The 12639-nt window shown below is 46.2% G+C and overlaps 1 protein-coding gene across 1 annotated transcript in view; it reads right to left on the bottom strand.

The window, feature by feature from the left end:
* Positions 1-12285, bottom strand: part of LOC126534633 (cell-death-related nuclease 7-like) — a 52974-nt gene extending 40689 nt beyond the window's left edge. The window contains exons 1-2 of the mRNA XM_050181904.3: positions 12060-12285; positions 8848-9040 (exon numbers count right to left, since the gene is read on the bottom strand). Of these exons, the coding sequence (XP_050037861.1) occupies positions 8848-9040; positions 12060-12178 (312 nt within the window). The 5' untranslated portion in view covers positions 12179-12285. The remainder of the gene's footprint in view (positions 1-8847; positions 9041-12059) is intronic.
* Positions 12286-12639: the final 354 nt, after the last annotated feature.

The following is a 12639-nucleotide window of genomic DNA, read 5'->3' as shown; positions in this document are numbered from 1 at the left end:
TTCCTCTTGAAGTTAGTTCTACCGCGCTGATCAACGTGGTGCTGCAACAAGCTGCAATCAGCCGCCAAGCCCTCGCGCAAACAGGATCGGTGACAGTGAATCTACAACTGCAGACACTGAGCGAACTCGTTCTGGAAACCATACGACGTGGCACCCTCAAAGAGGAAACGCCTGCCGGGAAGGTGAGCCTAGACTCCAGTGTTATGAAACTGCAAAGGAACATCATACAACAGATCGAAATAATGAGAACTTTCGCCCAAGCGCTTAGTCGAGAGCAGTCAGCACGAAGCATTGTTGAACCAGGTGTTTTTGAAGGAAACTCGCAAAGTGCACACTACTGGCTGTGGTTTTTCGAGTACCCCTGTGACAAGAATGTGGCACACCGACGACACAAAGATTTTGAATATGCGCCGCTATTTGGGCGGTATAGCCAGAAAATGGTATGACGTGCAACTCATGGATCATGGAACAACTTGTTGGGAACTGTGGGAAAGCAACTTTTTAGCGGGTTTCGAAGACAACGCAGTAGACAGATGGGATGCGGCACTACGGTTTAGTTATAAAGGTGGCTCTCTGCTTGAGTACTGTCTTGAGAAGCGTCGCCTATTGTATTCTGCAGAACCGAAGCTGTCGTCTTCTGCTGTTGTAGCTTTGATAACGCAAGGGTTGCGTATCGAGATCCGTAGTCATGTCCAGCTCAAAGGTCCAAGAACGTTTGATGACCTTCTGAACTTTCTACAGACCTCAGTTCCAAGAATTACATCGAGAAGACAGCCAGATGGTAGAACAGAGCAACTTGATTCTCGTAAGCTGAGTGAGCGTCTAGAGTCGTTGCCGTCAACTGAATGTGAACACAGCTTCATAAACAAATCTCTGCGAAGCGTAAATAATGACTGGGAGGATGGTGAAGAACCAATTACCGCAGTTCTTGGCAACCTACTTCCACATAATCTGTCTACCGTGCATCACAAGCCCCAGAAAAAGAGCTTCAGTGAGACAGTGTATTTGGTGTCGTCAAGCTTATTGTACGCCCCCTTAAGGTAGATGGCATTGAAGTGAAGGCTCTCGTTGACAGTGGAGCTTCGCTATCAATTATCAACAAGACTCGAGTGGATGCCAGTCGTCTGCACGCTGGTAGAACATTGCGTGTCCAAGCCTACGATGGGTCAGTGACCATGCATAGCGAATGGGTAACCCTGGCTATTGAATTTCAAGGAAATGCTATTACCAGTGACGTATTGGCAATTCCCAATGTCACCTACGATTTTCTTTTGTCCCGTCCAGACATGAAAAAACTTAAGATAAACCTCTATTGGGATGACAAGGTAATGCCGTAGACACGGTAAGAACAGAAGATCCTGGTGAAGAACCTAGTCTATCAAGGCTAATTTTTCACCAGGAAGACATCAAGACTAAGTACCCAGAGCTTATATTCATGGGAAGCTACCCTCCAGCAATGAAATCGCATGTCGTTCCTTTCGAGCTCGCAGATAAAACAGTGGTTCGTGGAGCCCCCTATAATATGTCCAGAGATAAAAAGGTGTGGCTGAAAAAAGAGTTGCAAGAAATGTTATACGCAGATATCATCCGGCCTTCTGTATCCCCATTTGCTTCTCCTGTAACTATTGCACCTAAAGGAGACGGGACACTCCGCCTCTGCACAGACTACCGGGCTTCCAATCGTCAAACTGAATTGATACCTTATCCAATGCCGAGAATCGACGGCATTATTGACGAAACTGGTGGTTGTCATTGTTTTTCCCGAATAGATCTCTGCAAGGGCTTTTGGCAGATTGCACTAAGTGAAGAAACGAAGAAGTACACCACGTTCATAACCCCATTTGACTTGTTTGAGTACAACCGCCTACCATTTGGTTGGAAAAACTCCCGTGCGTGGTTTCAGAAGATTATGACGGACATTCTGAAACCTTACCTGGGCATATTTTGCAATGTGCACATCGACGACATCATCATCATCTACTCAAAGACAAAGGAAGAACACCGTAGTCATCTTTCAAAAGTTCTTTATGCCCTCAGACTTGACCAACTCAAGGTCAACTTCAAGAAAAGTGCGTTCTTTGAAGATACCGTAGTATTTCTTGGCAGGGTGTTTGATGGACAGACTAAAAGCACCAAGCAAGAATCGGTAGAGAGAATCTCCAAGCTGGTAAAGCCTTATGATTTCCACTCCCTGCGCGTTTTTCTTGGCCTTGCAGGACACTTCCGGGCATTTATCAAAGACTATGCACTGAGAACAAGGTGCCTCACATGTTTAACTCAGAAAGACGTGCCTTTTCATTGGGACGAGAAGTGCGAAGCTGTCTATCGTGAGCTTGTAAAACTAATATCGTCGGACCCCATCTTGCGAATACCGGATTTTTCTCTGCCTTTCGTGCTGAACACGGACGCATCCCATTATGCTACCGGTGCAGTTCTATACCAGAAGCCATCCAAACAAGCTGATCAGACCAAACACTACGTTGTGGGGTACTACAGCTATACCCTGAAACCCGCCGAAATCAATTACTCTACTACAGAAAAGGAAGCTCTGGCCATCAAGCACTGACTCAACTTCTGAGCATGGCCCAGCCAAGAGGCCGCATTGCTAGATGGGTGAACTATCTGCAACAATTTGATTTCGTAATTTCGCACCGTCCTGGCCACTCCTCACTGACGCTGACGCACTATCAAGATTACTTGTACAGGAATCAAGCAATAATCCAGAGACAATCAATCATATTAAGCTATGGGAAGGTACAGAAGAGCTCCAGTTTATCAATGGAAGGTATCACGTACCACCAACTATGATTCCAAGGATTCTTCATCTATACCACGACACCCCTGGATCGGGTGGACATGATGGCTTCTGGCGCACTTATAAGAAATTGCTCATGAGATTCACATGGCCGGGCATGAAAAACGACATCAGCCATTACATCCGCGCATGCCACCTCTGCCAGGTGAACAAAGTTAAATTCAAGCAATCGACAGACGTTATGACAAACCCTGAATATTCAAGCGTCCCGTTCGAAGTAATTCATTTGGACTTCGCGGAGCTCAAAAAGAAGGGGGAAGGAGTCAAGTGAACGCAAGCTTTCTTGCTCTCCATAGATCAGTGTACAAGGACGATTGCGGCTAAAGCTGGCAAAAAAGACGCAAACAGCGTAATAGATCTCCTCAAAGCTGAATGTTTTAAACACACAAAAACGCTCGTCTGCGACAACGGGCCGGCTTTCCGGAGTGCCAAATTATCAAAGTGGGCACAGGAGCACGGCATAATGATAAAGTATTCTTCTCCATACCACCCGGCAGCAAACGGCCTAGCGGAACGTGCCATACGAGACATCAAACAGTATCTGAAGATGTATCCAGACTTTGCCGGTGGCTGGAAGTGCTGTCTAGAGGCCGCTGTGAAACATCACAACAGATCATACACCACGGCTTTAGGCTGCAGCCCTCATTTGTAACTTCGGGTACAGCGCCCATACTTCCTGCAGATCGTGAGCTAGGTCTCCTAGAGAACCTCGCACTCGCCGAAATAAGGAAAACTGTCAAAGAACAGGAGGTCTACAAGCGCCGGATGAAGCGAAACTTTGATAAAAGGCACAGTAGCGAGATACCGGACATACAGCCTGGAGACTATGTCCTTGTAAGGAAAGGAGCTGTGCCTTCAAATTCAAAATTTTGCGGACAATTTCAAGTTATTAAGACTGCATGTCAGCATGGAATATTGAAGAATGTCTGGTACGCCAGAGCCTCTGACCAAACGGAGTGCGCCGCTATTGGAAACATATTCAAGTATTACCCCAGAAGGTGTATATAAAAGAAATCCAGGCGAGTGAAGCGGTCTGCGCTGGACGCATGACAGAAGACGAAGAAATGGGCTAGGGGAGAAGTGAGAAGGAAGAAGTTGGAATAAAATGGCGGACGACACCCGTCTCACTCAGATTGTCATTTCTGTTGCCGTACTGGTTAGCAACGCTACAAAAGAGGCAATATTACCCGGGCTTAAATACGTTACTTCTCGGAAAAGTTCCCAGTTGGCTGAGTCAACCTTCCATTGGGGAACGTGGGCGAGCATGCATATTGGTCGCTACCACTCAAGGCACGGCGTTAGTCTACACTATGCTTATATCTATACAGGAGTACGTGTTATGTGCCACGCTGTGATACGTTGGCTCTTTCGTATTAAGCATGCGTGCTCCTGAGAAAAAGATAAGGTTTCTGATTAAGCGACCTCGCGCATCGCAACGAGAGTCTCCCCGCAAAGTGTTATGTGCGTTTAAATCTCCGACAGCTATGTATGGCGCCGGAAGTTCGTCTGTGTACTTTTTGAAATTCGTTTTTACGAAGTTGATGATTGGGAGCGATGTATATATAGAGCTGATAGTGACCAGCTTGTCACACAACACCCCTCGGTAAACAACTGCCTTTAGGAGCGTACGAAGTTTCAATACCCGGCAGGCAACCCCCTGTCGACTATGATAGCCACACTGCCGGACGATGCAAAAGCGTTGTCTCGGTCTTTACGAAAAACAGCATATTGTAGGAAAACATTTATTTTCGTGGCCTTTAAATATGTTTCCTGGGGCCCTATAACGTAAAACTATTCCAATGTGTTTTTATTCCAATCTGCTGACGTCAAATTTCCGTAACCGCCGACGTAAGCATCTGGTCGTGACCCCCCAGGGTTGTCTGAACAGACCAATCAAACGCTTTCCTCGTTCATAGGAGGTCACTTTTGTTTGCTTGATAAGCGAATGGCATTTCCTAGTCTGTGCGGCTTGTCTTATCTAATTGGCTGACAATAGGCGAGGAGCACGCTCAAGTGGAGAGGGATTCGATGGGGCCGAGCCAGTGCACAGAAAATCGATAACCGGATGAAGAAGGTGGTGCCGGCGTCTGCGATTGGTCCACTTTCCCTGACTTAGCTTGCGGTGGCTGATCGAAAATCGCGGCGGCATGCAACGGAAGCTTAAGAATGATGGTAAAACTGATCCTCAGCAAAGAAGAGTTAGAAGAACGAGGTCGTAAACGTGCCGAAAGGGTACGAAAACGTTACACGGCCACGCAAAAAGTTTCATAATACGTAAATAAACCCATGCTTTCCGGCTAGTGCGAGTAGCCAGTGCCTGAGCGATCGGCGGCAGCCATCTTTTATTCCTTTCGGAACGGGGCAGCCTGCGGCTATTCAAAAGAAAATTCACTTTTGTTCGGCATATTAATGCACCTTTAACGCGTACACGTCACTTTGACGCGGTGAGTTTTTGCGGTTTTGTGGCGTAGCGTGAAAGGCAGGTGAAGTGGGTGCAGCCCGAAAACTTTTGACCAATAGCCGAGGGCTAATCACGAACAGGCGTCGAATCAGAAATAACTATTTTTCTTTTGTTCGGTCAAATCTTGCATAATCAGTGTGTACACGTAATATTAGATGGGGAGCTATCGCGGTTTTCGTGACGTCGCGTGACAGACAGGGAAGTGGGGATGGTCCAAACAACTTTTTGACCAATCGCGGAGGGCTGATTGCAGAATTGAAATAGAAAAGTTTGGAATAGTTTTACGTTATAGCCTCCCTGAACACACATCACCTTTGGATTACACTTTTATGGGAGTTCTTTGATGTAATCGAGGTTTTGGAGGAGACCCCTCACATTCCATTGAAATATTTGTGCGTCCACGTTGAATGTTGCTTTTATACTGGGTGTCTACAAAAAAAAAATCGCACAGATGGTTAACCATCGAAGCTGACACGTGCGGCCCCGGTGTTTGTCACTTGGTTAATCCCGACGGTTCGTTAAGTGACCGCTTGGTAGGATGCCGGATCCTCGGTACCAAGTTGCTGTTTGCGCGCGGCTGCACGAGCCTGTTCTTGCACCCCAGCTGCAGCATTGGCACGGCTTAGACGAGTTCGTTCCCGGTTCTGCTCGTGGCGTTGCTGATCGAAAGCGGTCTGCTCCTTAGGAGTACGTATGACGCGTGGCCTACCCATTTCGAAGCCGGACAGAAACTGCTGCACGCGCACACGGCTGCGATGGAGAGGAACGATGTCACTACTGGCGCAGCTAATCCAACACCACCTCGATAGCACAAGGCCTTTTCACTCCGATCCATGACGTTATGTTTCCTGGCCCGACTGCCATAGAATCTAATGTGGATGCTTCTGAGTAGGCAACAGTAATTTTGACGTCACCGCTTTCGTCACGCCAGCCTTCTCAATGGAAATTGCGGGCCAGGTGGCGTGACGTCATGGATCGGAGTAAACAGGCCTCGCGCTATCTAGGTGGTATTGGCGAATCACGTGCCTCTCTTTCTCTCTCTTTCCCTCTCTCTCTCTCTTTTGTGTATGCGCATGGGGTTGCGCCGGAGGAGTTTTCGGCGTACAGGTGGCCGACACACGGACGGAAGGATGGACTGACGAATAGGCTAGCCATATACAGCTTCGCTGTAAAATGAGTTAGCTCACAAAGCCCTTTCTGGGCGCCTTGATGCGAGGTTTGTCTTTTTGTTAGCAGTCGAGAGAATCTCGCCGCTCTTTGGCTGCTAAGGGCGCCGTCAGAATGGCTGTTGTGTCCAGGACCACTTCCGAGGCACTGGACACCCGCTCTATAGAGCAGTTTGCTTGGCTTGAGCGCCTCGTCTGGGGAGACGAGACTATGGAAGTCACCAACCCGGAAGTTGATGGCCCCTTCTTCTAGGACGTCGGAGCTGCGCTAGTTGCAGCAGCCAAGGGGGCGGATGACGTCACCGCCGGCCCACATTGTTTGGACAGGATAGTCGCCGGAGGCCGTTGTGGCGCTGCCCTCTGACGCGTCACTTCGGTAAAACTGACTTTAGGCAGGTAGGACACCCGCCTTTCACTTTCACTACACTCCCACACAAGGTTACTTTTGGAATCCCTGCAGTGAAGAGGCACATAATGAAGTGGCACTTGCAGGTGTGGCTGATATCCACTGCCTGCTAGTAGGTGGGTACGTTTCTACAGCAAATCTAATGGGGTACCAGAGTCGAAATACTAGTGGTTGGTCATTGATTTACCAGTAATATGTTAGACTGCCTACACGTTGAGAGATTTGGCACATACGCAGGTATCCCTATTGCAAAACCCAGTATCCAGTGTCCAGTGCGGATTATGGGCCCAGTGCCGCGCGCTGGATCCTGGGGCGCTGGGCAGGCGCGGCATGCTGGGAGGCGCTGGGTATTGGTGTGAAAAACAACTCTAGCGCGTTAAATACGCGGTGCCTGGACACTGTATATATATATATATATATATATATATATATATATATATATATATATATATATATATATATATATATATATATATATATATATATATATTGATACAGAAAGCAACTGGGAGCGTTTTGGTGCAATGAAAAAAGGAAAAAGAAAGCTTCGACCAGGATTCGACCACGGGACCGATAGATCCTAAGCCCGGTACTTTACCACTACGCCACGCCAGAAAGTGAACATGGGCGGATAATATGCTATGTCAAGAATCAAGAAGTAGTTTTAGTTTCACAGACATGCGTCTCGCTCAGTCATGGTAGATGCGCTATCGCCCAGCAACTAAATCTCACGCCTGTACCACAAAGAAAATTTTGCTGTCGGTATTCAGTAGCATGCTCGGAAGTGCCACACCATCGATTTTCACTTGCAATTGGCATTTTAACTTCGAGAAAAGTTCTAAATGAACCGCCGACCCGAGACGCTGTATGGGCAGTTACTACCGATTTGGATAGCCGTTTCTTGTTCTTCACGCGAAGGATATGCAGCGTTTTCTTAGTTCAGTGATGCCTTTTAGTCGACACGTCTGTCTAGTCATATATCTTCGTCAGAGAAGAGCAGGCTAGTGCTGGGAGCCTTCGGCAACAGCAAATATATACCTGTGTTTATGACGCGTCATGTCGGCGCTCATCGCTACTTGTGCTGGCACTGTAAACATGAAAAATGGTTTATTTAAGAACACCGATGCGCAAGTTGAAATATAGAGTGATTTATCCTTGTTAGACTTCTTGATTCCTGAGCCTAGACGCGCCGAGAGCGTGCAGACGGACTCGGCGGATACGCTAGGCCTAAGCTTCGGTGGGGACCGATCTCGGCGCCTTTTTCTTGACGATCTTATCCAGTCAGCTGTTTCGATGCGCTTTGTTTGTAATTAGCTGGAAAAGCAGTCCACAAGAGATGCAAAAGCGCCACGGTCGATCGACGATACGGTATGTCGCCTGCAAAAACGGAGTGCGGTTTCGCCGCATAGATGGCCGCCCAGGCAAGATGGCGGACCTAAGCCCAACTCTGCTACCTTTGGTAGCATATACAGTAACTCTAGGATGCGGGGAAGTGAGTGCCATCTGGTGGTGCTGCAAGGAACCGAGCAGCGCGCGCCGCTCTGGTATTATTAGCGTAAATACTTCAAGATATGATGATTACGATAAGTTGCCTAAGATAAAAGGGAAATACGCTGTTAAAAAGTGGGTGACCTAGAATGTAATAGGCGACGTAGGTTATGAGGAGCGTCATATATGAGTGGATTGATGTATCTGAATACCATTGGAGGAATAAACTTTATTCATGCTCAGTTCAGGCTTCAAAACATGTTTTTTGTCCTAAGACCTACGTGCAAGCCGTTTCTACGACCGATTGGTTTCACAAGATAATTTTTGAACTTCTTATCGCAAAGAAATGTGCCAAGTTGTCTCTCCGCCATCAACATTATTTAATATATACAAAAAGTATCATGACAAAAGACTTCGATTTATTCCCGTAAGTTCATAATTATCGGGTACCCGGCTGTTTATGCGTGATGTTTAATTGGTGAGGTTTTTTTTTTAATAATAAAACACTTACTTTTTTCGTAGAATCATACAACGGCGCCAGTGTTTCCTTAATAGGATTCAATTTTTTCGCGTAAATGTCGTTGTCCAACAAGGTCCACTCCGAATTGTTTGAACTACTGTCGTAATATGCCATCTCGCCACCTAAAAGTGACCTTGTATTTCTGTTATCATCTTTAGTTTTTGGCAGCTTGTAAATTACGAACCTGTAAAGCAGCATATGAAAACCTACCTTCAAAATTATTCAAGCAAATTCTGATGGTTTCCAAGCGAATTCAAGGATCTTATAACAAGTCACTTTAGCTACGCCAGAAAAAGAAGAAATTCCTGGAAAAAGAAGGAATAGTTTTTTTATGTATGTGCTTTCCACGAGCATTTCCACTGATAAATTTAAGGCATGGTGCGAAAGGTGGTCAAATTATATCTGCTCTACAAAGATCTTCGAGCACTGGTGTAAAATAAAACACGTGATAGCTGTATATTATGTACAAAGTAGATTAGGGAATCACAATTTTGCACGTGAAACGCTACCGTTTTTGAACGGCAAGAAAAGCGCAGCCATTCAAGTCTAGACAACAACTCTATGCTTATGTGTCTTACCTGCGATCAATGGCCAGGATGAACTTCACATTTAAATGGTCTTATGGAATGTTCCTTCATGAAGTGGCAAGGACGACCACTCCAACGGTTCTTATACGACGCACAACCCATTTTATTGTGTTTCTTCCACGCAACCACTTCAAACATTGCTTTCACAAGCTCTTTCACCGGTAAAAGACGTTCGATTTATGCGTGAACGTTTGTCCCTTGTATGAACCCTGAGGCTCTATAACGTGAAACTATTCCAGTCTTTTTATTTAAATTATCTGACGTCAAATTTACGTAAATGCCGACGCGTGCAGCGGGCGGTGAGCCGCAGCGTTGTCCGAACAACCCAATAAAACGCTCTCCTTGTTTATAGGCGGTCACTTTTGTTCGCTTTCAAAACAAATAACATCGCCTACATTGAGCGGCTTTTCCTAATTGGCTGACGAAAAGAGAGGAGCACGTTAAAGAGGAGAGGGTTTTCATGGGGCCAAGCCAGCGCATTCAAGTAGATAGCAGGATGAAGAGGGTAGTGCCGGCGTCTGCGATTGGCCCCCTTCCCCTTACTTAGGTTGCTGTGGCTGGTCGAAAACCGCGGCGGCATGCAACGGAAGGGTAAGAATGCCGCTAAAACAGATCCTCAGCAAAGAAGAGTTAGCATAGTGCCGAAAGGGCTCGGTAACGTTATCCGGCCAGATTTATTATAGGCAAATAGACCCATTATCTCCGGCAGGTACGAGTAGCCAGTGCTTGAGCGATCGGCAGGCAGCCATCTTCTATTCCTTTTGGAACGAGACAGTGGTCCCTATAACGCAAAGTTATTTCTAACTTTTACATTCCAATTCTGCTATCAGCTCTCCAGATTGGTCAAACAATTTTAGGGCCAACCCCGCTTCGCCTGTCTCTCACGCCACGTCACGAAAACCGCGAAAACGCCCCATCTAACATAATGTGTGCACACTGATTATGCCTGCTTAGACCAAATGAAAGAAAAATAATTATTTCTCATTTGACGCCTTTTTCACCATAGTACTCTGCCGTTGGTCAAACGTTTTCGGGTTTCACCCACTTCGCCTGTCTGTTACGCGATGTCATAAAACCACGAAAACTACTAGCGTCAAAGTGACGTGTACGCATAAAACACGCATTAGTACGCCGAAAAAATCTGAATTTTTTTCTGAATAGCCGGAAGCTGCCCCGTTCCGAAAGGAACAGACGATGGCTGCCCACCGATTGCTCTGGCATTAGCTACTAAGAGTGGCCGCGAAGCATGGATTTATATGCGTATAATAATCCTTTTTCCGTTGTACCACATCGTTATCGAGCCCTTTCGGCACGTATCCGACATCACTTTGCCAACTATTCTTTGCTTAGAGTCTGTTCTGGTGGCATATTTAACGTTCCGTCGCACGCCACCGCGATTTTCGACCATCTACCGCAAGCTAAGTAAGGCGAAGCGGATCAATCGCAGACGCCGGCACCAGCCTGTTCAGTCGGTTATATATTTTCGCTGTTGGCCTCGGCCCTATCAAAGCCCTCCGCACTTGAGCTTCCTTCTCGCCTCTTTTCAGCCAATTTGATAAGGAAATCTTAACGCAGGCAATGCTATTCGCTTTGAAAGAAAAAAAAAAACGACCTCCAATAAACAAGCAGTGCGTTTCGTTGGGCTTTTCAAAAAGCGCTGTGACTTGCCGCCCGATGGTTGCGTCAGTGGTTACGTAATTTGACGTCAGGAAATTCGAATAAAAACAGATTGGAATAGTTTTACGTCATAGGGCCCAGTATCCGGATATTCAGAAAAAATTCAGTTTTGCTCGGCATATTAATGAATTTTTAACGAGTACACCTGACTTGGACGCGGTGAGCTTTCGCGGCTTTGTGACGTCGCGTGATAGACAGAAGAAGTGGGAGCAGCCCGAAAAGTTTTGACCAATAGCAGAGGGCTAATGTGGAAAAGGCATCGAATCAGAAATAATAATTTTTCTTTTGTTTGTTCTGATCATGCATAATCAGTGTGTACACATGATATCAGAAGAGCAAGCAGTCGCCGTTGTCGTGACGTCGCGTGACAGACAGGTGAACTGGGGTTGGCCCAAAAAATTCTTTTTTACCAATCAAGAAGGGCTGATTGCAGAATCGGAAGAGAAAAGTTTGAAATAGCTTAATGTTATAGCGACCCTTAGTTCTTTAAACAATGGGGCGTCGACGGTTGGATTATATTTAAAGCATGATAGATTACTACTGTGGGCAGTATGAAAGAAAGTTGCGTGTCAGGTCAGCTGAAACCCAGCGATGGCTGACAGAGAGGAGTTCCCGGTACTGCGGCCTCAGAAATTACTAGGAATAGGCTTTCCTCATGCCGAAGTATTTGGACAGCCGATATACATTACATAAGTAAAACGTGAGTGTCCTCTTTATGGTGACGTTCCGCAGTTTTCTCCAAGTCGTAATAGCGAAGGTATTTTCCTCCAGAATATAATCGAATGTTTGCCCGTGGATATAAGATGTGACGAGGCGCATTACTTTAATTGCAGTTGGATGAATACGTTCTTTTAAGAAAATGTGCTAATACTTTTCAGCAATCAATAGAACCTAAGTTAGCATAGGCAATGCATTATTAATAAAAAAACAATTACTTACCAGTCTACATCCTTGCCGTGTGCATTCTTGCATGATACATCGGAAGCAGGGGCTCCAGATACAGCACCTAAGCAAGCCCCGATGAGAAGCAGACGCACAGGGTTGCAAAAGTGAACCATCGGTCTAACTGGGACAGGAAATTTTGACACTTCATAAGCAATTCGTTGGATATATTTTTTGTATACGCCACGAACGATACGGTCTAACGGCGTGACCAGCACCTGCAGGCAGAATACCCAACTCCGCTCTCTAAAAACCGATCTATATACGTTTGTCCTTGACACATACCTGCGTCTTCAGTCATGTGTTTTTATTACTACCAGCTGGCAAAGAGGGCGGAGGCACACGAAGCAGCATTGACGACATTCACGACATCTGCGATCATCACAAAGACGCGCGACGTCATAGTATTTCGGCCTTGATGTGTTTGTTGTAAAAAAAAAATATCGGTGTGATTTACAGAAGCCCTACTATTGTCTTTATTCGCCGGTATCTCAGGCCATATGAACATAGGACGCTGGATTCGCAAGAGATATGCGTCGCTCCGCTTCTCAAGAAAACAAAGTGACATTCAAAGTCA

Source organism: Dermacentor andersoni, chromosome 7 (genome assembly GCF_023375885.2).
Source record: "Dermacentor andersoni chromosome 7, qqDerAnde1_hic_scaffold, whole genome shotgun sequence".
Lineage (NCBI taxonomy): Eukaryota > Metazoa > Arthropoda > Arachnida > Ixodida > Ixodidae > Dermacentor > Dermacentor andersoni.
Note: the sequence above shows the minus strand (reverse complement) of the source record. Positions and strands in the feature narration are given on the sequence as shown.